Consider the following 24,597-nt stretch of genomic DNA (forward strand, 5'->3'; position numbering starts at 1 on the left):
AGGTTACATGCGCCAGGGGGATGGAGCTTCGATTGAGATGAATGCCCCAAACATTTGCTATATTGTGTACAATCATTCCCAGAAACCTTGATCTTGTAGTTAATAATAAAGATGTATATCTCTGTACTTACGCGAGCTGTTTCCCTTTCAGTGTTCCTCGCCGTCTGCAAGTAGTGCTGGTCGGTGCTGGTAGGTAAACGACTTCAATGGACTGTGACAGTTCCGGTTATTACAGATTGAGTATGGGGTGCACGTTCAGAGATGGAAATGAGATTCAGATGGCAGCATGACTTCATGCTGAATGTGACATAATGAATGCATATTAAAGATTTCTAACTTGTGTGTACCTTTTAAGAAATATAACATCAAATTATGGAAAGAATTGCACCATTTGTATAATCCTCTTGCTTATGCTATTCTTAAGAGGAACTTTATACTTGACGTATCAAACGTGGGTGAAGGTAAACAGCATTGGATGTATGAACTGTGTAAATAATACCCTGATTATATGATGAATATGGATGTACCAAGAAAAAGCGTTTGAGCTTTATTCATGACATCATGTCGCATACTAAAAGCCTGAATTTAATTGGCGTATACGCAAGGAAGCAGTTTACAATTTGATGTCAGTAAAAAGTGTTGACCATCAAATCGACACGCTATTGCACGCAATCTTATAATGATTTACGACTACATGTAATGACTACATCACCTAAAATACTCGGGTATGAGTCAGTATAGTCAATAATGTGTTTAAACAATTATTCTATTACTTCATGATCGCTCTATGGATGAAAACGGAGATACTGTGATGAGTTGGTCACCGTGCTTGTTAATTTGAATCGCTGTGTGTCCACCGCTATCATGGTGTTGCAAAATGGCAACCTGACAAAATTTAGGTTTGATTCTCTTGTGGATGTGTTTCCCAAGAACTAAGATGTCGTAAAAATATAATGAAATGTTTTCGGTCAGCCAACCCATTTGTCTGGAACAACCACTCCTACTTGATGACCACTTTTCCTTGGTCCGCTGAGTGGTTGCTGATGTTTGACTGCATCATTCTTGGCACGTTATTTTATACAGATTGTAGATCTATGTATCGACGTGTTTTTTTTTATCTTTCTTGAATCCCGGTGCTCAAGTATTTCCTGTACCCCTCTATACTGGATCCTGCCTACTCAGCCGGATAAGAACCGGTTTGACCTGCCATTTTTAAGGTGCAATTGTCGGGCTACTATAGGACGTATCTGACCAGAGTAATGAGTACACCATTTCCATGCAACGGTTCACTGATCTTACTGTTATTTCCAGGCCGACGTGTGTGTCTTGGCGAGTTGACCAGGATGGAACTTTTCCTGTTCTTCTCCACCCTTTGGCTGTCCTTCACATTCAAGACGCCAGAGGGCACGCATACTTTACAACAATTTTAGAAGACAAATCTTTTATTCCATATACTACAATGTATAACGCAAATATCTCATGCAGAAACCTTTGTCATGACAACAAGTACCACAATGTATTATAATATATATACGCACAGGTAAAGTCTAGTTTTTGGAATCGGCTCTGCATTATATCTTTATAAGAATAATCGTATATATATATATATACGTGTGTGTGTGTGTGTGTGTGTGTGTGTGTATGTGTTCCCGTGTGTGTGTTCAATTTTCATAAATTCATGTATAGTAGTCCACTATACCAGAATTTATGAAAATTGAACAGTAGAAAAATATGGCCACATGAAATTAACAAGTACGTAATGTGGTATGGCGATGATGCTTCTGTTCACTGGAAGCCAAAGATATCTGTTCACGATCACACTGTGACAGTACTAGTTTGATAGAGTTGTTCTACGCTACATTCTTAGTGTTAGTGTGTTACCAAATTAGACTAAGCACTTAATGAAAATTTAGTGTAACCTAGAAATTGGCTACTTCAGTGGAGTGGTGCTTTATATAGCAAAACTGTACATGTAACTCGACCTTTGGCTGAAAGATTGCTTGCTTGTTTATTACATACATCATTCTTAATCCCGGAAATTTTCTTCTGTCTTCGAGTGAAAAAAATAACCAGGATGATACCTAGGCAGGCTAAGCAATATGACGCCGGGCCGAAATCGACCTTGTTTCTACCGGTAGTCGTATGACCTCGTTCATCGCAACAATGGTATTGCGCTGTAGTAAAAATGTTGTCTGTATTCTAATAAGTCGGACAACCTCTCTAGCCACCGACAATAGCAAGGGTGTTGCGCACGCGCAAAAAAAATGTTGTCTGCATTTTTGGAGAAAAAAATGGCTGTAATTGTCAGCTGGATAGTTGAGTCCGTCCTGGAGATTTTGCAGATCTCCGGGCTGACTCTGCAAACAATTCTCGTCTTCTGTGTGGCCTTCCTCATTGCGTGCACGTTCTTGTTAAAGCGCCCCAGGAACCTGCCACCTTACCCGGCAGGACGCGTGCCTGTTCTCGGGCACCTCCTCGCCTTGGGCCGAGCGCCTCACCTCACGCTGACGGCGTGGAGGCGGCAGTACGGGGACGTCTTCACCGTCAGGATGGGGATGGAAGATGTGGTGGTTCTGAACGGCTACACTGCCGTCAAGGATGCGCTCGTGGACATGTCCGAGCTGTTCGCGTCCAGGCCGCCAAACTACCTGTTCGATTTGACAGTTGGATTCGGAGAAGGTAAAATTTCAGTTCCTTTCACTTTAGTATATCGTCAGATTCGAAACTGCTAGTATTTGAGAGAGGCATTTGATATATCATACAGTACAATCACCTTCGTCAATAAGTTTATAGTTTGGGCATCGTTTATGGGTATTTTTTGTGACGTATGTAATTGAGAAAGAGAGGAACATTGACATATATGAATGTGAAAACCTAATTGGAATAGTCAACGAGAAAAGGGTATGATTCCTTGGACGGTAGATGAGGTGAATTTCATATCTACAGCATGCAATTGGAATTCAAAGATGACCAACATTAGACATAGATTAAGCAAATCACAACCTCATTTGCATAATTGATGGGAAGGAAATGGCTTCTTTCCTTAAGTATGATTTCCATACGTTAAACAACTTGCGTTCTTCGGTTGGAGAGGATGATTAATTGATGGACATGGACATGAGGACCTTATCTGCAGAATTAAGGATACTGGGCATTTATAATATGTCACTAGAAAAGAGCAAACATCATTTGACAAAGGTATGAGATCGTGTATCCTATTTATGTCATTTCTTTGTTCCTGAAGACATTGTTACTGCACGTTGGGGGAGCAAGTTCAGACAGAGACGGAGGTTTGCTACCACGGCGTTAAGGAACCTCGGCATGAAGGTCGGCACTGGCAGCATTGAAGAGAAAATCCGAGAGGAAGCTATACGTCTCCGCAACAGGGTAAGATCAGAGTAAAGTAGGGATGATTTGGCTTCTCTGTACGATACAGTGTGCCGAAATATTTCTTTAAAATGAACTGTGCTGCTTGCAAGATTCTGAATTTTTAAGCCCTAGCGTCTGATGGAAAACTCGCTAATTTTTTGACGAAGGAAATCTATTTAGGTTGCAGAATACGAGGGAAAACCTATTGATATCGCCCATGGTATCAACGTGGCGGTCGCGAACGTCATCTGCTCCATGACGTTCGGAAAGCGCTACGACTACGAGGATGAAACGTTCCGGGAGCTCTCTGAGGCGGTTGTGACAATAATGTCTGAGCTTGGAGCGGGGCAGATTATCAGTGTCTTCCCCCTGTTACGGTTTGTTCCAGGAGGTCAGTACTTTAACTAGCTATAGTAGGCTTCGAATCCTTTGAAGAGCGTTTCATATTGACTATCTTTGGGCCGAATGCACTACAACCTTCTTCAAGTTTGGATGACCGATCGCTTAGACGTATGACACGTGGCGTTCAGCAATCAATGAGAAGTGTTCGGAAGTTTATATATACCCGCCTCTTGTGATTTCTGGTCCGTATGGCCGTATGTAGATGGTCTTTTTACTGACCGAGGTATTGGTCATTAAAATCAGATGAAGACGTTGTAGCATAGAGTGCCGAATTTTGTTGGTAATCACAACACACACATATACATTTTCATGCTTTAGTTTTCCATAATGTCAGAAAGTATTACTTTGCCGATACATTGTGTACATCAATATATCAAAATCCCCATGTACAGTGAACCGAGCCAGCTACAGTGTATCTGGACAACTGGCGAAGATCCAAAAGGTGTTGAGGGAAGAAATGTCTCGCCATCGAGAACACCTGGATCACGAGAACCCACGAGACTTCCTCGACTTCTGCCTGCTGGAGCTGGAACTGCAGGAAAAGGTGGCTGGTCTGACGGAAGAGAACGTCCTGTATATGACACAGAACCTTTTCTTCGGTGGAACAGACACGACCACCAACACATTGCTGTGGAGTCTACTCTACATGATTTTGAACCCAGACATCCAAAAGAAGGTACTCATCAGCATCAAATGTTATACCCTGTTTTTCCATGTCAAATTCCATTTCCATTCCGTCTGGCAAAAAAGTAAAGATCACAATTTACGTTAAATCTAGGATACAGTCATTTTTAAACTTCATATTCCCTTCCTCTGTAGCCCTACTGGCTGCCAAATACACATTTTTCTGTATTTTTTTTTTCGACTTCTATACGATGATTTTAAGGATGACTTCAATACAATACCAACTTAAAGTAACTTTGCTTCGACAGGCACAAGAGGAGCTTGATGCCGTTGTTGGTGAGAGTCTGCCCACCCTGTCCCACCGTTCCCAGCTGCACTACGTGAACGCCTGCCTGTTGGAGGTCATGAGGATCCGCCATATCGGGCCTCTTGCCGTTCCCCACGCCACCACAGACACGGTCAAAGTGAAGGAGTACGACATCGCTAAGGGAACCCAGGTATTGCTACTGTATAAGATCAAAAGTTCTGTAACGTTTCAAAATGGTCCATTCACTTTAAACTAGCCACATGGTCATGAGTTAATGGCTTCTTCTGATCAATTCTTGAAACTTTATAGTATACGTATTATATCAACATATTTTTATGAGACGGGAGAAGCGGTTCTTTCAACCCTTCGTTTGGTTTGCATGGATGCATGCGTGGATGCATGGATCGGTCAATTTAACCAAACCCTTCTAATAGCCCTTCTATACGCCCAATTGCGCCAGCGTGGCCGAGCGGTCTACAGCACGATATCAATTGGAGCAGTTTGCTTCTCCAACCGTAGATCGTGGGTTCGAACCCCGCTTGCAAATTTTTTTTCTTTGTTAGACAAATCTCATGTAGTGTTTTTTTAATAGAAGATAGACCAATTCAGTAATTCGATGTTTAAAAACTCTTTTTTCGTGTGATTTGTTTAACATCCAGGCTTTTTCCAAAATACGCACCGGCCAGCTTTTTTCAGAAGCTTTCTTGTTCCTCTTGGATCCAGGTACTACCGAACTTGCACTCCCTCCACATGGACCCCGCCTACTGGCCTGATCCGGACCGGTTTGACCCCGTAAGATTCCTGGACGCGGAAGGGAACGTCATCAACAAGCCTGAGTCCTTCATGCCTTTTTCTGGAGGTAATTATCAGATTACTGTTAGGCGTATTTGACCGCAGTATCCCTCTGTCTCGGAAGACAATGGTAGACAGACAGGGTGGGTTTTTAAGGCGACCCGTCTGCCTGGCCTGCACTTGGTTTTTTTAAGGTGAAGGAGGGGTGTGCACTTCCTTATCCACCCTCTACTCCACTGGCGCACTATACATATATAAGTCCTACAGGGGCAACTGTTTGCATTGTATAAGACGGCCCCCGCAGTGGATGAAGGTTTGTTATTTGGAGTTTCCGTCTCCTAGGAGGACTTCCGACCAAGCATGCAAGGGGTTCCTCCTACCCCTGACTCATGTGTCATGGCGGGTGCGTCATGCCCGAACATGCCCCTATGACCTGTCACTGCCACAATTCCTGTTACTGCCCCTAGCCGCAGCTAGGTACTCATTTTCACCTGAGTTAAGTGAGGAAAGTCGTGTAAAGTGCCTTTCCCAAGGACACAAGATCGGTGACACAGCAGACGGATTTGAACTCATGATCAGGACCTCTTGGGCCTGAGACCAATGCGCTGCTGATTGCACCACATGATCCCACCGCAGTGATGACTGCAGTAAGGATTACACCAAAATGTCAACATATTTCTATTCAACGATTTGCTGATCTTACGATTGAGCATTTTTTATACTTCCAGGCCGACGTGTGTGTCTTGGTGAGCAGCTGGCCAGGATGGAACTTTTCCTGTTCTTCTCGACTCTACTGCAGTCCTTCACCTTCAAGACGCCAGAGGGCGCCCCTCCTCCAAGCACTGACGGCATCTTTGGGATAACATTGACACCGCATCCGTTCCAGCTTTGTGCAATACCACGTTAGTTTATTCTCTCATGGGAGTGTATTGTAGCCCCTTGAAAACTAATGTTGTTTTTTTTACTATTCAAGAATGAGCCACAAAAATGAGCCACATTCACTGAGCAGCTAAAAATGTTGCATGTTTTATTACAATGTTACCTTTCTGCATCTTAGCTGCTTGTGCATTGGAAATAATGGTATCATTCCAAAATACAATTTGAACATAATTTCAGTCATATTTCCTGTTATTGTATATTGCTATAATCAGGTCTAGGTCCGGACCTGAACCTGATCCTCTGGTCGTATGTTTTCCGTACTAGTACCTACTATTAATTAAGATACATGTACATATGTTTGCTTGTAAGGTAACTGTTTAAGTTCTCTGGACTTATTCACATGAACCAATAGTTTCTTCTTTTTAGACCTCTGGACATTTTTCTCAAATGAAAATAAAACATGATCTATCAAATCTACTGGGTTTATAGCTACTGGTTTTGCAACTTTCTGGGGTATCTTTACATACAAAAGCATGTACAAATGTTGTCAATGCCTTGTGCTTTTGAGGCTGGAAAGAAAAAGAGATGACTGATCCCAATACACAACAAATTACCATGTAATCCTACAGCATACACATATGCATGGAATGGCCAAGTGGAACATATGTGCAAATGTAGATCTTACTCCTGAGCCATGACTCTCTGTATGTGTTCATATCCTGCTCTGACTAGATACTGGAAACTGGAGTTGTCTTTGAGACCTCCTAGTTCTTCTGAAGACAGGAGCACGTCTACATCAGGCAGGTACTCTTGTAGGTCCACACCTGAGGAAAACCAGTTTGTGTCAGAACATATCGGGTACACTGTATACATACGTATAGATCATTCAAAATAACTTTCACATTACTTGCCATTGCATACATCTCTGACAGGCCACACCAGTTCAATTGTTACACATAATACATTTGTATTCTTTGGTTCAATGTAGAGTACAAGACTTGAACAAGTACAAGGGACTTGCAACTGTTGGTAACAAAGTGTGAACATCTTGAGGTAGATATACAATGTATGCACCTATCGTTTTTTAATCAAAGGCAAGCAAATCTGAGAAGTAACACAAGAATTTGTGTAGCCAAAACATTGTTAAACTAGGAAATATAATAGTTTAAAGCTAATATCGCACTAACAAAGAGAACAAATGAAAAATAGCAACATGTACATGTAAGTACTTTTCGCCAGCCTACCATTTTTGAATGCCAGCTGCACAGTTTTGAAGAACACTGTGTGACTACTGGCAAACAGGGGCTCATCTGTGGAAATACTGGACCAGCTGAAACAAGAGATTTTTATCAATTATTCACAATTGAAAATGGCAAAAATACAATATTTGCTACCCATTCAAGCAAAACCATAAGCATATGAATATATTTATCAAGAAATACACACTGAATTATAATATCTAAATGTGTATTTTAATGCCAGTTTTCCTCATACATTTTGGGATTACAACTTTCTATGCTTGCCAACACAATCAATCTGTGTACAAAATGTGCAGCTATGTTTATATATATATCCTCCTTCTGTATGAGAATGTGCTGCTATGTTTACTTACTCATCCCTCAGCAGTGCTCTACCCCATATGTGAAGCTTTAGACCTTCATAAGCTGGATCATCCTGGTAGTAAAATAAGGATATTCATAATTCAGCATTTGATACATTTCCACAGAATCAATGCCACAATTTATTGAATATCAAGGCAAGGACAATAAGGATACATGTATCTCCTTTACGCAATAAATCATAGTCAATGTTTTTGCTTCAGAACCTTTAAACTTGATAATTATTGTGTGCTAACAGAAAGTTTCTATGTACGTGCTACAACCTACCTCATCAATATACTGCATTAGATCCAGGGCCTTGTTGAAGTCATATTCATTGGCTCTGTCATTTTCTGGTCCAACATACAACTGTAAAAATTGTGCCAACATTCTTAAAGTGGTATTGAACACAGACATCAATGAATGCTGATAACAAAAACATACTAGAAAGATGGCAAAATGAATAAAACAAGCTCTCATACCTGTATCAGATCATGTGGAGCTAGTACAGGCATGTTGTCTGGTTCCAAACCTTTGCTCTAGAAATACAAAATAAATGGTTTAGGTCAGCACTCAGCAATAATAAACCATGCCACTGATCCCTTTGCATGCTAAGAGAAACTGAGAAACCTGGGTAATGCAGGGGGCAAGCAAGTCGTTACCATGATGACCTAGATGTAGACCTGACCAGACACAGTGCGCATACATCCCATACACAATGCAAGGGTAATGTGTCATATTTAGCATTTCCCTTATCCATCATCCAAGGCCTATAGGAACACCTACATGTATATTACAAACTGTATTATCCTAGAATTAAAGAACATCAAGGTAGCATTTTCCTACCACACAAATACAAAACAGCCACCCTACTACACAGGTCAACAAACTACGGTATATTGAGGGGTACAATGACATGAAGGTTAAACATGCATGTGAAGCAAGTTTACTTCCATCATCAACACATGTCAGCTGCAGAACACCTGCTCACCTGCAGCACTTCTGCAGGTAGGTTCTCCTGGAAAAACAGCAGCTGCAGCTCATTGTTGATTGCTGTAAAAAAACAAATAAAGATGCCTTTAGATTCTTACTGGAAGGATATTCCAATGGTAAAACAAGATATACTGAATATTCTTTAGAATGATAACTTGGAGACAGTCATGATACTAACAGTTGCATCACAACAATTATTGTTTTTATTTGGTGATATGAACTTGACATAACATAAACAATTGCAAAAATTACGTTGAGTAACAATTCTTATGATAGTAAGATGTTAAATGAAGTATCAAAAACAGGTATTTACCTCCTACTTGCTGTTGTATCGAGTCCTGTGGTTGGTCAGATGCTAGAGCTGCCAGTTTGCTGATACTCAACAGAGTCTGTAAACAACATGTGACAGACAATATTAGAATGGATAGATAAAACAGAAATGTAAATATGAAATGGTTTGAAAATGTCATCATAAGCAGTTCATAACCTTAGTACAATGCTTAACTTTCTTCCAACACAAAAGTACATATGGATCAAATTTTCAACAACCACTGTGGCCTTATTCAGGATCAATACTGATGACCGATCACTTCAGAAGGTAAATTCGCAAGTTCCTAACCTTCTTTTTTGCAGCATATTTGGTCTCCCTCTCTGCCAACTTCCTCAGAGTTGAATGTGCCTGAAAGTAAAAATGTACAGGCAATTTATCAACATGCAAGGAACAAGACTAACATTTCCATAAACATGACAGCAATATGACTGGAAATCAAAAAACTGAAGAGTAACAAATTCTATCATGCACAATTTTCACAAGACCTGTCCTTGGTGCTGAACTACTTTCAAATTGTGCATCTAACTCAAACTGAATAACATTTTGACAGATACTACCTATTCTTTCCAGTGACAATCAGAATAGCCTAGTACTAGTTGAATGCACTGTCCTTGGTCCTGAATAACATGCACATTGGCTATGCCACAGAATATCAACACTGATCCTGTCCAAGGCTTTATGTCAGTACTGCCCAAGCTTTTGATTGTACTGAAATGCAATAACTTTAATATACATAAACTGAAAGATTTGACAATATTGAAATGTATTCAAACTTGTCCTGTCCTTGGTGCTGAACAACATTCATACAATGACTATGCCAAATAAAGTTCACATTGATTGTTTTTAATAATATGACATTTTCACTGACACTGCCTCACCTTTTGACACATGAATCTTGATACTTTTATTCTACTGACATAAAATAACTCTGCTGTACACATACTGAAAAATCTTATATTCACAATATACAAGACTTTATTGCTGGCACAATTGTCATAGATTCACAAGATATGTTTGAAAGACCTTGTCCCATTGGCTGGTGTTGATGTCATGCAGCCAGCTCAAGTGCCCATGGGAAGCCAGGAACTGGGCCAGCTCGGCATTCTGGGAGGACGGCTGGGACAACAGCTTCCCTCGCTTTCCTAATAAGGCAATTCAAACTAGTACAGTTACAAAATTCTAATAACAAGAAAAAAATATTCCAATAGGGTGAGTTGAACAAATAGACGAATGTTATGAAATGTGTATTTTGGTGGATTAGGTGATCTGGCAGTATGTACACACACTACCATATTGTAAATGTAAGGATACTTCAGCTCACCTGTATCCATGTACCACTTGAACAGGAAGTCAGAGAAACCCTGAAAATGTCGGAAAACACAACATTTTGAGAAATATGTATCCATAGCCTAATAGCACTGCTGTCATTTAACAAATCTAAAAAAAAAAAATCAGAAAAATTGTTTAACATTGGTTGACAAATCCATCTTTTATACAGGATACACCAACTAAAAACGAATGTTTTGCTGAGATGTGTTTAAGTAGTTACTGCAAATGCAGAAATGTTCACAGTGGATTAATGTTCGCAGTTTTCGCGGTGACCACTGCACCGCGACTGCAGTCTATGGTGTTATCGCAAACTTAAATCCACCGCGAAAAGTCATTTTACCCGCTCACCTCACCGGTCCCATAGCCTCACCGGCCGCGAAATTAAATCCCCTGCGAACTTAAATGCATTTACAGTATTTGCTACAAATGAACAAAAACAAGTGTAAAACAACAGCTCACCTTGTCAGCAAACTGCACCATGTACCTCTCCAGCCTCTCCTGGTTGTCAGTGTCCTCACACAGCTGGACCAGCACACTGAAGTCACAGTACTTCTCAGCCAGGGAGGCTGCCCGCTCGTGCTGTCCTGCCTCAACTATGCAGCATACAAACATCGTGAAGCAGTTCCAAAAACATGATTGCTCAGGCACTTAACAGTACATCTCTAACTAAATCCATCTCAACTTATGAAATTCAACAGATAGGCCAAAATGACAAGGTATCTAAATTTTGAACATTTTAATAGCTCTCGTTACAAGTTGAACTTGTATAACACCTATGCTCACTTAAACCACCATGACATCAAAACCATCTTGTTATCAAGTGCTTTTCTGTACTTCATATATATTTTGGCTTAACCTTCTCCAAGTTGAATTGTACTGTTACTTTGTAATCAGTTGGAAATGCATCAGAGAGAGTTGATCTGCTGGAACCTATCCTAAAGGATGATAAAGGAAATACGAGGGGCGTGCAATAAGTAATGGTCCTGACCCACTTCCAGTTGTCTGATCTAAATGAAATTTTGTATGTGTAATAATTCATATCTCTATGGGTTATGTTGCAAAAGACAGCTCTGAACTAATTGTGGTTTCTGATTTACTGGTGTTTGAACTTAGTCAGGTGCGAAATGGACCAGGTGTGAAATGGAACCAGTTGAGTGTCGCGCAGTGATCCGGTTTTTGTATTTGAAAGGACGCACACCAAAGAAGACTTTTGATGAAATAAATGAAACTTATGGTGATGATGCCCCATCATATGACCTTGTAAAACGCTGGCATCCTGAATTCAAACGTGGCTGGAAGTCTGTGGAAACAGCTCCCAGACCTAGTCGTCCCTCTTGTGCCATTGATGAGGCATCAGTTGGAGGACCAACCTGGGGTGTCCTACAAAATCGGTGTCCAGAGCTGCATCAAACGATGGGAGAAATGCATAACTCTGGGTGATTCCTATGAAGAGAAAGACTAATAACTGTGCCAAGTTTCATTAATCTCCTGCTATGGGAAATGGGTCAGGACCATTACTAATTGCACGCCCCTCGTATTTTACAACTATTGGTGGTATACAAATGCACATGTATGATACCCTAATCAGAGTAAAACTATAATAACTATAAATGCTGGTTCACATTAGCAGTGATAGTACTACTAGACAATGAACATCACAGCAGCGATTCCCCTACGTACCCAGAGGTCTGATGTAAGCTGCCCTGTCTCCCTCGTACTTCTCCTTGACATCCATGTAGTGCTGGTCCCCCTCCCCGTCCCCCAGGGACTCTAACTGACAGATGTACCCGTCCAACAACAGGTCTGTCAGCTCCATCAGCTGCTGGAAGAACGTTCCCCTGGTCTGCACGTCTGTAGCCTCCAGCAAGCCCTGTTCTACTGTCACCTCATGCTAGAACATTAAAAACATACACCATGTCCAAGCACTGTACACATCCAGCTGTTTTCATATCTAGCACTCTTTGGCGCTATTACAAGTGACTTTACTGGTAACACACCAAACATTGTTGTTTGATGTTAATGCAAAATCTGAAATTGTGGCAGATGGCAAAAGGTCAAGACGAGTCTGTCTTCCTTGTGATGTGTACTTTATACATTTTTACAGTCAATATGAATGACTCATACTGTTGAACATGAGTTTACAAAGCATTATAGCCAATATTAGCCTAGTGGGAAACAGTTGCTGAAAGGAGACCTTTTTGTTGAAAAGTCTTCCACATTGTACCTTTTCATATGATTCTAGTATACAAGATCTGAGGCAAGATGTCACATACAGGCATCAAAGAAATCAAAGATAAACTTCAACTCATGCAAACATACAAATAGATACATCCTTTCCATCTGAAAACTATATTCCAAGAAACAAGCTTGTGCTACCAAGCGATTGTACTATACTAATGGTTTATTTACCTGTTTCTTGATGAGGGATCGCAGTCCTCTAGAGCCTGAAGAGGCTGAAGATTTTAGAAATATTACCAAAGGTTTAACAAAGACAATACATTGCAAATAAAATGTCACCAACTAAAACTAACAACTGGACCATATATGTTATAACATGAAATGTATAACGTAAAAGATCAGATTATTAGAATTGAATGACAGATGAGTATTCTAAAAGCAGCTGTAGATATAATTTGAATATTCACCTGTCCATGGAATGTACTCTGGTTCCCTGACACCTGTGTCCACATGGGCCTGGTAAACAAGGTTTTTGGACTGACGCAGTTTCCTGGCTGCCTGTAACATGGCCTGGAAACAGACAAGAATATCAGTGTACATGTACATATAGTTAACATTTACATTTACATACTAAGTTAGTACTAACTAGATGCCTACTGCCTATATATGTATGATATACAATGTAGCTCTCTTAAATCATTACTTTTCTCTAATGTGAAAGATGAAAACCTAAAGCTTTGAAAATAGAAATAAATAGACTAAGAATCAAGCACATGAGAATATGCATAGCTTGTACTAGAGCCTCTATAGTCAGGGTTTGAAATTCATTTTTGGTTATAGGTGTACTGGGGTGCAACTAGCCTAAAAATATCAGTTTGGCGTTCTGTTCAAACTGTCTTTACCTGCATGATAGTGTTGACATTGGCCATAAGATTGACCATATCTCTTGTGGACATGTCTCCAGCCATGGCATCTTCCTCATACTCAACAAGTGCCTCCAGAATGTCCTGGATCCGAGACACCTGTGACAAAAATAGACAACAGGCCAAAAACTATGATCATGATACCTAAAGACCACTTCCAATACACAAAATTGCATTTAGTGAAAAAACTGAGGACCGACAGAGCAACAGAACAATTTTCATTAATCTGCCAAGTATGGGGCTCAAGATAGATCAATGCTTAGGCCACACCAATTTAATTTCTTGGTTCACGGATTTTTCATAAAAAATATGGAGCGAGAGGGCGAAATAAAAATAAAAATTGTAAAATGGTTGGGGTAAAGGTCACGGCTAATCCAAAAGATAAAGAAAAAAGTTTTCAGCTTGAAAAAAGTGTAACAGCACCTGTACCCACACTTTAAGGAGCTTATAATATAAAGGCCAATTTGCTACACCAGAAAGTTGGTGAATGGTTTCATTAATGGTGAAAATTTGCTGAGTAGTAATTTTTATTTTTATTTTTTTTTCCCAAAAAATAGGAGCGAGCGAATCCGTGAACCAAGAAATTAAATTGGTGTGGCCTTACTTCTCTGTAGAAGACATCCTGTGGGGTGAGTCCAGAAGGTGGAACAGCTTGTCCCCTCTGTTGTAAGACTCTCTTGATGGCAGCGTCCACCAGACTCGGATACCTAAGGATCAAGGATGGTATTCAATTTGCAGCCAACAGGATGTACATTTACGCATATAGCAAGATGATGTAAGACATTTGACCATCAAGCCAGTTGGCAATACATTTGTACATGTAACAACTATCAACATACAGCAATACCAAAAAGCATGTCTATGGAGAATACAACACTGTACATTTGTGCATACTATACCAAGGTCCAGTCACATGGCAGAATTCCTCAAAGAAAATTATAAGGACAATTTCAATGTCTGAATCCAGTATTCGTATTGTTGACAGCACAAATACAAAGCATGTGCAAATTATTCTGCAGATGCTGTGCAGTATGCCTGTGTATGGGATACTGTAAAAAGGCAGAACCATTTGGAGTGATATTTCCCGGATTCTACAAAAGAATGCCTTACTGGGAGTGTTGGTTCCTGAGGGTGATGGCAGCCTGGAGTTTCTCAGCGTGTTCACACAGGAGGAGACGTGTAGGCATGAAGGTGTCCCTCACCATCACGGAGGTTAACTAGGAGAGCACACAAGATTATGTTCTCTTCTGAAGTTATTTCTCAGGTAACTTTGAAATACAGTTTTTCTTACTAAGAAATATTCCAACATCTTTATTTTACTTACTGCATATTGACTCTCATTCACTGGCATCAGTAAATTTCTTAGAAAAAAACTGGAGTATTTTGTGTGTACCCTGTCCCAGATGCCCACAGTGTTGAGGAAGGTGACAAGGTAGTCATGGGCCTTCTGTTTGTCTTCCAGCTGGTGCAGCAGGATCAGAGAGCTGGAGGAGGAGCCAGCATCTGTGCAAACATATGTACAACTGTCAATCACACTAGCTGGGGGAGGAGCCATCATCTGTACAAAGATATGAACAACTGTCAATCACACAGACTGGAGGAGCCAGCATCTGTACAAACATATGAACAACTGTCAATCAAACTAGCTGGAGGAGGAGCCATCATCTGTACAAAGTTATGAACAACTGTCAATCACACAGTCTGGAGGAGGAGCCAGCATCTGTGCAAATGTATGAACAACTGTCAATCACACAAGCTGGAGGAGGAGCCAGCATCTGTACAAACACATGAACAACTGTCAATCACACTAGCTGGGGGAGGAGCCAGCATCTGTACAAAGATATGAACTGTCAATGACACAAACTGGAGGAGGAGCCAATATCTATACAAACATATAACAGGCTCCGCTTTAAGTTCGGAATTCCACTTTTCCCATTTTGACAAGTGCTAATATTTTCAGTATAAAAGCACCTGGTCCAAAAGTCTTTACATATGATTGACAAGTATGATGAACAGTTGTAAAATATGACAATAACTTTCATGAATATTCATTTTGAAAATTTTCTTCCTGCAGAACTTTTAAACATCTATCAATCACACAAGGTACAAATACCTGTCAATCAAACTAGCTTGAGGAGCTACATGTGTAGCAACAATACAGCGGTACAATGACCATCAAGTTAAATACTCCTTTGGCTGTTCAAAAAAGAATTACAGGCAAATCCAACACCGTAAAATATAAGCTTAATGATCAAAGTGTCAAACAAAATCATTACACATGTTGCGCTCCAAGATTCTCCATTATGGATAGTAAATCTAAGGTAATTTCACAATCATTTCTTTAATAGTAACTAAGACACATGCATGATGTTGTATGATACTGAGATATGTTTCATATTGAAACTACAGAAAATTAATAGAAAGAAAAATTATTTAGTACCCCTACCATGAGGAACAGACTCCGCCCATCTAGGATCAGAGGCAGGGTAGTCGTCAATCAACTCCTGACTCAACAGGGCCACAAGTCTGTCCAGCCTGGAGCCTGGCTCTGTGGGGAGGGCATCCTCTGGTGGGAACAGCTCGTCCACTATGGCCTGGGCTTGGACTTCATTCCTCCTGCAGTACCAGTTTAAGGCAACAGGTGACACTTAAACTATACAGTCTCTAAAGTACATATAGCTAGGAGGACAGAAAGCACTAGGGGTAGCTAGCTTTATAGGGAAACAAAACTTTTTTTGTATAGGAACTCAATGTGAACTTAAACAGACCACTAAAGCCTCTCTATTCGTCTAAAAGTATGTATCAAAGTCTAAATGGAGTTCAACGATACTGCCAAAACTCTTCTTTAAAGTAACATGAACAATATTGTTACCACAGATAAGATGAAGACAGTGTGTGTTGACTTGCCTGCAGTAGTGTAAGAAGGCACCCTTAAGTCGTGCTGCCTGGTCCTCACTCATACTCAACTCCTCTACCTTGGACTCCATGTCTCCTCCTAGTACAGACTGGGGGGAAAGGGAAGCTTCGTTTAATACTCTTTATTGACTTGATATGACAATTAAACATTTATGTTTCTGTTAGGAACTTTGCGTATTATTTGTGTATATGACACATACACATACACATACATCTACAAGGGATATTCAAAAGAATCTGTGTCCAAGATAAACATTGCGGATGTCACAGAAGTCAACAACTGTACAAAACTGTCACTACTTGCCTCGGGTCTTGAGGATGGCTCAACTGCCATGGAGTCATCCATACTGAAAAAAAAGGATACACAGATTACACCTTACAGTTACACTTATGGCAAAATATGAAGAGCATCAGGCCCAAACAAACAAATGCATGGCATAACTAGACTCTTTTATTTTATTTTACATAAATTTCAAGCCAACATTTTGCATTGTAGTAGTTTTTACCTGGGATGTACGTCCACCATGCTGACCATGACAATGCCACTGATGTTAGAGAACAGCAAAGTTTGGCCATCACAGCAACCTATGGAAACATGGAAAATATAAAATTCCAACACATACATGTGTAGCAATACATATCAGTAATTAGCCAAACTAAAGGGGAAGAAAGAAAAAAATTAACAAGATTTCATTTACAAGTAAATTCTCTCAGTCCGGGGGAACCGTAACATGAAAATTTAATGTAGAAACCCCTGTATCATCATTGTTCATCAGATAAATCTGGTGAAGTAGAGATAAAGGCCAGTATGAAGATAAAATACTCCATCATCGTAAGCCACCATGAAAATCAGTAACCTACCTGCTCCCAGAATGCGATCACCAGGAGACTGAAACTCAACCTTGTCCTGAGGCTGGGGGAAGCCAGACACTGCAGAAGAAAAAAATGCAGAAAAAAATAATAATTTTTTTATCATGACAAAAATGTGTAACATCTATTATCATAATACCGGTACGTTTACGACGATTTCTCTAGCCATACTGAATTGACAAATTGTCAACGCATCATTTTCTCCAGTTGCATGTTGCTGTTATAGGTTACCCTTGCCACTTCTTCTGTGTAACTTTTCTGCCACTCTTGTCCTGCTAAAAGCGTAATATTGTAATTGTAACACGCCGCGGAATTACACGGCGAACGGGCGCGTGGTTGGGAGGGGGTAAAAAATACCGGTAGGAAGAAACACGGCACAATCAACTGCCGCTATGTACATTTATACATCCTCTGATGTTCCTTCCTTTAGTGTCAGTAAATGCATAAAACATAAACCTGCATGAGCATACAAAATGTCATGAGAAAACGGACGTATACTGTCAAGAATTTTCATTTAACTTTTGTCCGTCACAACCGCTATGACGTAACACTTCACTGCTAGCGTAGATATAAAAATGGCGGGAAAATGGCTGCGTACGTTCAATTTTGCCCATTCAGTCGTAGATCCGGGCTATTAAGCAACGGTTCTTCACACTTTTACATGAGTTGTAGGTCACCAACAGAAATTCAAGATTGTTGTTGAATCATGTTCGTCTTGTGCCGTGAGCATGTGTAATTATGATCTATAAATTTGGCAATGAATGTGACAGTGTGTTCGTCCCACGACGAGCTGCCTACCCCGAAAAAGATACTGAAAACTTTTGGCCTTATTGTCTTCGAATGCATTGTTATCGATGCTTTGTAAATGGTGTATTGGACACCTAGATGTCTGAAGTGTGCACAGCTCAGAAATACCTATTGTTGCATGTGTAGATCTCTTTAAGTTCCAGTATTTTTAATCTACCGGTATAAGTCTTACTACCGGTATTATGCCAATGCATGTTACCGTTCATATCACTCATATTTGCTTTAAATAGTGATTTTTTTTTTCATATGCTGCATACTGTAAATCTACTGCATTACATACTGTAGTATTTGTAATTGTTTCATTTTCACTGTGTTTAATGACCTCTGATCTCCCAGTGGGACCGCGTGGCGCAGTGGTAGCATGTGCGGCTCTGCGTCGAGAGGTGGCGGGTTCGAATCCGCCTGCCGTGCCACCGATCTTGTGCCCTTGGGAAAGGTACTTAACACGACTTTCCCCACTTAACTCGGGCGAGAGTGAGTACCTGGCTTCGGCTGGGGCCGTCCCTCGGATAGGACGTTAAATGGAGGTCCCGTGTATGGGGAGAGCCACACCCCATGCACGTTAAAGAACCCCCACACGTCCGAAGGTGCGGTGTGGATGGAGCAAACCATTCTGTCTGGAGTTGGTGATTCACTACAAATAAACCGGATGGAGGCCTGGCGAACCTTCGTGTCGTATCAGCCACACGGTGATTACATCATTCACCATGCCCCGGAGAGGAGACAGGCACCGCCAGGGGACTAAAACGCCTATTGATACAGCACAACATGTTGTGCTGCCCCTACGGCTAATTAAAAGCCTATGGCTGATTAAAAGGCTATGGGACGACTGAATGAATGAATGATGAATAAATGATCTCCACCTACATGTAGGAATCATCCATGCAATAATAAGTGCTCAAAACATAATCAGACCCTTTCTTTACAGAGAGGTTTTGTCAATCTGGGGTGTTACTTACCTGTTGCAAAGACTACCAGGTTGTTTGTGTAGATGTAAGCACTTTTGCCACGTGCCCCGGGCACCAGGAGATGGTAGTTCAGTGCAGCTGCTTGGTCTTGTGGCTGGGTTGGGACAATGTATACATACATACTAAAAAAATAAAATGTGACAAGAAGAGGAAGAAGCAAAATGTGTCAATGCTTCAAAACTGTCCAAACATATGCCAAGAATTCTACTGTTACAGTGGTTTACCTTCTCCTCCAGCAAGACTTTAAAACTAGAAAACCATTACCACAACAAGACACAGCAAATTAGATGTCATGTGTCACTTGTTCCTTGTGTTACTCATGATTTGTTTGCACAAGAGGAAGTTTTACCTGATACTTTACAGAGTAGTTGACCAAGGAGAAGCTACTCAGCCTGGATGGAGCTGAATCACCCGACGTTGGCAGGGTAGCTGTGAGATAGAGTAAAACATGTACATTTTGTACCTAAAACTTGTGTCCTGACCCTAGATTAATCTACAGTGTTTTCAGCAATATCAAATGAAATAAAAAACAGACAGTAAGAAGATAATTCAACCTACGCTCTACACTGCACAAAGACCACTTCTTTGCCACTTTTACATATGCAATGCAAGTCATACAAAACAACATAGTCATACCAAGAACAAAGTACATCTGTGCAGGAGTTGCCCCCGGATCCGACACACTTGCCAAGATCACTGTGCCATCCCTGAGGAAAAAAAGAACATCACAAATTATGGTGATCCAAGAATCTATAACTGTGTCGGTGTACATGTATGTTGAAACATGCATAAACATTTAAGGACCATGAAATGTGGCCCCATCCATGAAATGATACTAAAAAAATTTGTTGGCAAATTTCTGAGTACATTATGATTTTATACAGGCAGGAAAATCTAAGATCTCATTAGCTTCTCAAAGAAAATAACACCTACCTTGTCTGCTGCATGTCCAGAAACCACAGCTGAACACGGTTGGCCACCTCAGCAACATCTGGTGATGAGCCCTGGAAGTATGTGATTGCACATGTGCATAAATTCAGGCAAACTGACTAGTGGTTACTATACTGGAAACTGGACACAATACTAAAATTTGACAATGTCTGTCCAGTCAGAATATATGCATGTACAGCATTGACAAGGACTTTTTTAAAGGCTAGTTTTAAAATGTGAGGACAACCTGGGTATTTGAATTGTGCATACATTGGAAACTAATAATACTGCATTAGTAGATCTCTTTATATTTCAAGGTTTTGGGCAGTACTATGGTTGGTGGCAATATCATAAGAGGACAAAGTGTAAGATTATTGTATGTATTTTCACCTTTGTATAGAGTTGACTTTGAAAACTTAAAATGTGCACACTTACCCAGATGGCTTGAATAGCATTGCTCCTCAACATCTCCCCAAGATCACATTCAAACAAGATCTGAAATTCAAATCAGGATCAAGAACTGTGAGAGCCTTTAATGATTGTCTACCAGGTTTGCCAATTGAACTTAACACATTTTCTTTGCAGTGCATACATGGCACCAGCAGATCAAGATAGTAAGTGCATTACGAATACTTATATCATTACTTTCAGAGGGGATCTGTGACTTAAGTATTTGGAATACATATTACCTTGTCTGGTCCTGTGTACGATATTTCCCACTTCTGTAGTGAGTTTTCTGTCAGGATGTACAGTGACCTAAAAAGTATAGAGAAATGATACAACAAAGAAACACTTATTAATCGCCAACCATGCTACAAAATGTTTGCAATATGAATAACAGAAGGTTTTACATGTATATGTAAGAGCCTGTTGTTGTCAATAGTAGTGTACAACTAGTTTTCTTTACAAATGCAGTATATCAGCTCACACTAAGAAAAATTTCATATTTCAAACTATCCCTATTACCAAATCAATAACTAGTCATGTTACTAATTATAAGTTACCTCGTATCTTCACTGGACTGTTGGCCACATAGAACTCTTGAAATCTAAAAACAAAGTAATGTTTTGAAATAATAAGTAACTAAACATTGATAGTCACACATCCATTTCCCCAATACATGTACATGTACTAGTCTCATTAAAGTCTCCTAACTGTCTAAATTAGTATTTTCACCTTCCATTACTTTACTGATTGCTGATCATAAAAGTATTTTAAATGTGATTTTTTTTTTACCACATGGATGACGTCATCAAGTTTTATCGCCTGACTGGAAGTCCCAATACTTGACAGTTGGGCACGCTTTCGTGCTGTTGAGAGCACCACTTATTATTTTTAAGATTAATAATCAATGATTAGAGATTAAATACACTTATTAGAATTTTCATGTCAGATGTTAGTTCTTATTTCCATCCAAAAATGGTGGATGAGATTTTGAGAACTCTCAACAGAACATATCTTTGCAGTGCATGCATGGCACCTAGCATAATATGGTGGTTCTGCAGTACAGGTGGTGAACTATACCGTACTTACTGTACTGCCTCCAGTGGCTTCTGTAGGCTGAGCTCCAAAGGCGAACAGTGAGGAAACCCTTCTCCCAATTCCAGCAAACACACCCCGTGGAACCTGCAGGATCCTGCTGTTAACTGTTGTCTGTAGGAAGGAAGACAAAGATTAATCATAACATTTCTCAGCATTTTTTGTCAACAGAAAAGATCTAACAGACTATATGTAGCTTTACAATTATGTAACTTCTAGTCAAAGTATAAAATCCTAAGCAGAATGCATGTTAGGGAAATACAAGACGCATAAGCAGTCTACTCATACATGTATGTTATCATATATACTGCAGATTAGTGACATCCAGATTCACTTTGAATAATGTTTTCTAAACTAAAATTAGAAGTAGAGCATGCTGTCTCTGTGTAATGTGATTCTCACCTGTCCAGCCACTGATGCTGGTGTTAGCAACAGGAGCTGCCCAGACACTGTGGCAAGGACATATCCCTGGGGCTAGGCAAAAAAATATAGAGGAAACACTTGTTAATAGGCAAAATCAACTATGGGACCAGAAAAGGTGGTCACCTTTGCCGGGTAGTCATTATGTAGTGGTTGTGACTTGTACAGATATGACTTTTATGGTCTGAAGACAGATATTCTTCAAGTTCAAAGAACGGTCTCACCTGACAGGCTGTCAGACAGAGGCACTCCTCCCCGTTCACTTCAGCACTGATCTCCACACACGAGCCCTCGTGGGCCAGACTGGGCCAGTAACGGACGATCCCCTCGGCTGAGGCGGCCATGACGGACACGACATGGCCGTCACCACTAGGCTGGACACTGACCAGGTCTGCACTGTGGACAAGGTCACTTGGTGGGAGGGACAGTTCCTTACACAGTGCAGACTGAAATACAACATCACAAATCATTAGGGACAATTCACTAATGATCCTTTCATGACTGATACATGTGTAAAATGGCTATCCTACATTAGCAAAAAAATCCATAATTTTGTAACTGTAAATTCAAATGTCATTCAAAAATCAAACATTTTTATTATAATGCTATGATTTTAATTGATTTTTATGATTATTATAATGTTAAATGCCTTAATAAGTATAACCTTTGTGATCCCTTGTTTGAAACGCCATATGAAGAGTTTCCTGTCACAGACAAGCCAAGCCCAGCCATTCTCACTCAGGTGAACACTCAGGTCTGTATCTCCTGTTAGGATAGAAATAACAACTAAAAATCCAGGTATCTATAACAATAGAACAGTAAACAAATAACTAAAGAAACAGTAAACACCATTCACTTCTTTAAGAACAAGTCTGTATGATCTGTGAGCAGAATTGAAACTGTTTGATTGTTAATGAATACATGTCAAACAGGTTACATGTTGTATGCATCATTATATTCATTCTACAAATCATTCATAAAGAATTGTGTGTGTCTCTTATTCTCTACAATTTTTCCTATTACAACAGAAATGTTAACATTTCCTGGTTACATGATGTATATCAACAAGGCAAAATAAACAACAAAATGACTAGCAAGTGTGAGAAGCTTTATGGTAGACTAATTGATTGATGAATGATTGATTGATTGATTGACATAAAAAAATTTGACTAAATACATGTGATATAACTATAAACTGACTGTCAGCCAGTGATTAGTTTATGAAAGACTTGCTGGTTGATGGATTCATTTATATCAATGTATGACTAAATGAATATAAAATGACTGACGGCCAGTGTGAGGTCCCTGTGAGTCTGTGATTGACTCTTTAACAATACCAATGGGTTCATAATTACATCACTGTCTGTCAGTGAGAATGCCTCTATGATTGCTCGATTTATTGCTCAATGGATTGATTGATTGAATTATTGATTGATTGATTGAAGTTGATTGAATGAGTAGGTAAGTCTAAACTGACTGTCTGCCAGTGTGAGCGCCTCCGTGACGAGGACAGGTAGAGATGACCCATAACTCTGCACCACGTGGCCGGTGGTCTCCTCTAGAATGGACGAGGTATTCAGGCTCCGGTTCTGGGCTGGGCTTCTGGATAAATGACAACAAAAAATGATGTATGGTTGATGAATGTTCATTGTCAGACATTTGCGACATATCTACCCTTCCAGCACTGAGGGTCATTACACTTGAACACAACTTGCAAAGAACACAAATAACTGTCTTAGTTCACCTTACATTATAAGTACTTGTTACATGTACTATCACTAGTAGTAGTTATGATAACAAGCAAGAAAGTGACAACCACAAAATGTGGAAACTGTTATGATCTATCAAACCATAAAACGTCACCCGATCTGACAAACTCTTGTCAAGGGTGAAACATAAAACAAAACAGGAAATATTCTGAAGCAAAAAGACGTTTACCGATGCTAGTAGCTTTCAGTCTACTATTTGATAAAACCTTGAGGCAAAAGTCATATCTTGTGGAAACTTGGGGAGGGAGGGCGAAGAGTACATGTGCTTCATCTGTGGCAAATTATCTCCCACTACAACAACTTACCTTCCCACAAAAGGTGACCTCTTGCCCGGAGTAAAGATCCCAACACTCCGTCTGCCCGAAGGGGTGTTTCTGGTCACCCTCCCGGCCGTGAAGGGTGAGAATTTGGGCCGAGTCGCCTGACTTCTTGGGGTAAACATTTTATTTCGCCAGACAGTCAAATTCGGCGGGATGCACCACACTGCATACAAACGCGACTCTATAGGCTTCAAATTAATTAAACAAAATACAATAATTCAAAAGCACGATTTAAAATAAAACTAATTTGTAAAAAATATTGATGTCTTATTTATGTACAAATAAATTTGTTCAGAGAGTTCTAGAAAGAAATGAATAAAAGGGAAATTCTAC

The 24,597-nt window shown here is 40.1% G+C and overlaps 2 protein-coding genes across 2 annotated transcripts; one reads left to right on the plus strand and one right to left on the minus strand.

The window, feature by feature from the left end:
* The first annotated feature begins 1,657 nt into the window (after positions 1–1,657).
* LOC118412486 (vitamin D(3) 25-hydroxylase-like) lies at positions 1,658–6,401 on the plus strand. Its single transcript, XM_035815409.1, has 7 exons — positions 1,658–2,679; positions 3,245–3,387; positions 3,550–3,760; positions 4,164–4,466; positions 4,687–4,892; positions 5,426–5,561; positions 6,223–6,401. The coding sequence occupies exons 1-7, from the start codon at positions 2,265–2,267 to the stop codon at positions 6,399–6,401; spliced, it is 1,593 nt and encodes a 530-aa protein (XP_035671302.1). The 5' UTR covers positions 1,658–2,264.
* A 93-nt stretch (positions 6,402–6,494) lies between these two features.
* LOC118427583 (nuclear pore complex protein Nup133-like) lies at positions 6,495–24,447 on the minus strand. The gene is made up of 36 exons (XM_035837438.1): positions 24,250–24,447; positions 23,653–23,777; positions 22,840–22,940; positions 22,400–22,621; positions 22,158–22,229; positions 21,750–21,869; positions 21,221–21,264; positions 20,906–20,972; positions 20,652–20,711; positions 20,220–20,290; positions 19,923–19,993; positions 19,636–19,715; positions 19,278–19,380; positions 17,503–17,571; positions 17,148–17,226; positions 16,946–16,988; positions 16,633–16,730; positions 16,172–16,341; positions 15,119–15,228; positions 14,836–14,942; positions 14,330–14,432; positions 13,705–13,824; positions 13,270–13,372; positions 13,034–13,077; positions 12,305–12,515; positions 11,084–11,217; positions 10,617–10,656; positions 10,319–10,437; positions 9,584–9,643; positions 9,278–9,353; positions 8,963–9,024; positions 8,454–8,510; positions 8,260–8,340; positions 7,986–8,047; positions 7,618–7,703; positions 6,495–7,197 (listed from the first exon to the last, which is right to left on the minus strand). The coding sequence occupies exons 1-36, from the start codon at positions 24,384–24,386 to the stop codon at positions 7,055–7,057; spliced, it is 3,450 nt and encodes a 1,149-aa protein (XP_035693331.1). The 5' UTR covers positions 24,387–24,447; the 3' UTR covers positions 6,495–7,054.
* Positions 24,448–24,597: the final 150 nt, after the last annotated feature.

The sequence above is a fragment of the Branchiostoma floridae genome, chromosome 1 (assembly GCF_000003815.2).
Source record: "Branchiostoma floridae strain S238N-H82 chromosome 1, Bfl_VNyyK, whole genome shotgun sequence".
NCBI lineage: Eukaryota > Metazoa > Chordata > Leptocardii > Amphioxiformes > Branchiostomatidae > Branchiostoma > Branchiostoma floridae.

Coding starts and splice junctions, on each gene's coding strand:
- LOC118412486 (XM_035815409.1), top strand. CDS start 2,265: ATGTTGTCTGCATTTTTGGAGAAAAAAATGGCTGTAATTGTCAGCTGG. Junction 4,467..4,686: donor GGTACTCATCAGCATCAAAT/GTTATACCCTGT, acceptor ACCAACTTAAAG/TAACTTTGCTTCGACAGGCA. Junction 4,893..5,425: donor ACATCGCTAAGGGAACCCAG/GTATTGCTACTG, acceptor TCTTGGATCCAG/GTACTACCGAACTTGCACTC.
- LOC118427583 (XM_035837438.1), bottom strand. CDS start 24,386: ATGTTTACCCCAAGAAGTCAGGCGACTCGGCCCAAATTCTCACCCTTC. Junction 13,078..13,269: donor AGAGTACATTCCATGGACAG/GTGAATATTCAA, acceptor TAAAATCTTCAG/CCTCTTCAGGCTCTAGAGGA. Junction 10,657..11,083: donor TGGTGCAGTTTGCTGACAAG/GTGAGCTGTTGT, acceptor CGACATTTTCAG/GGTTTCTCTGACTTCCTGTT.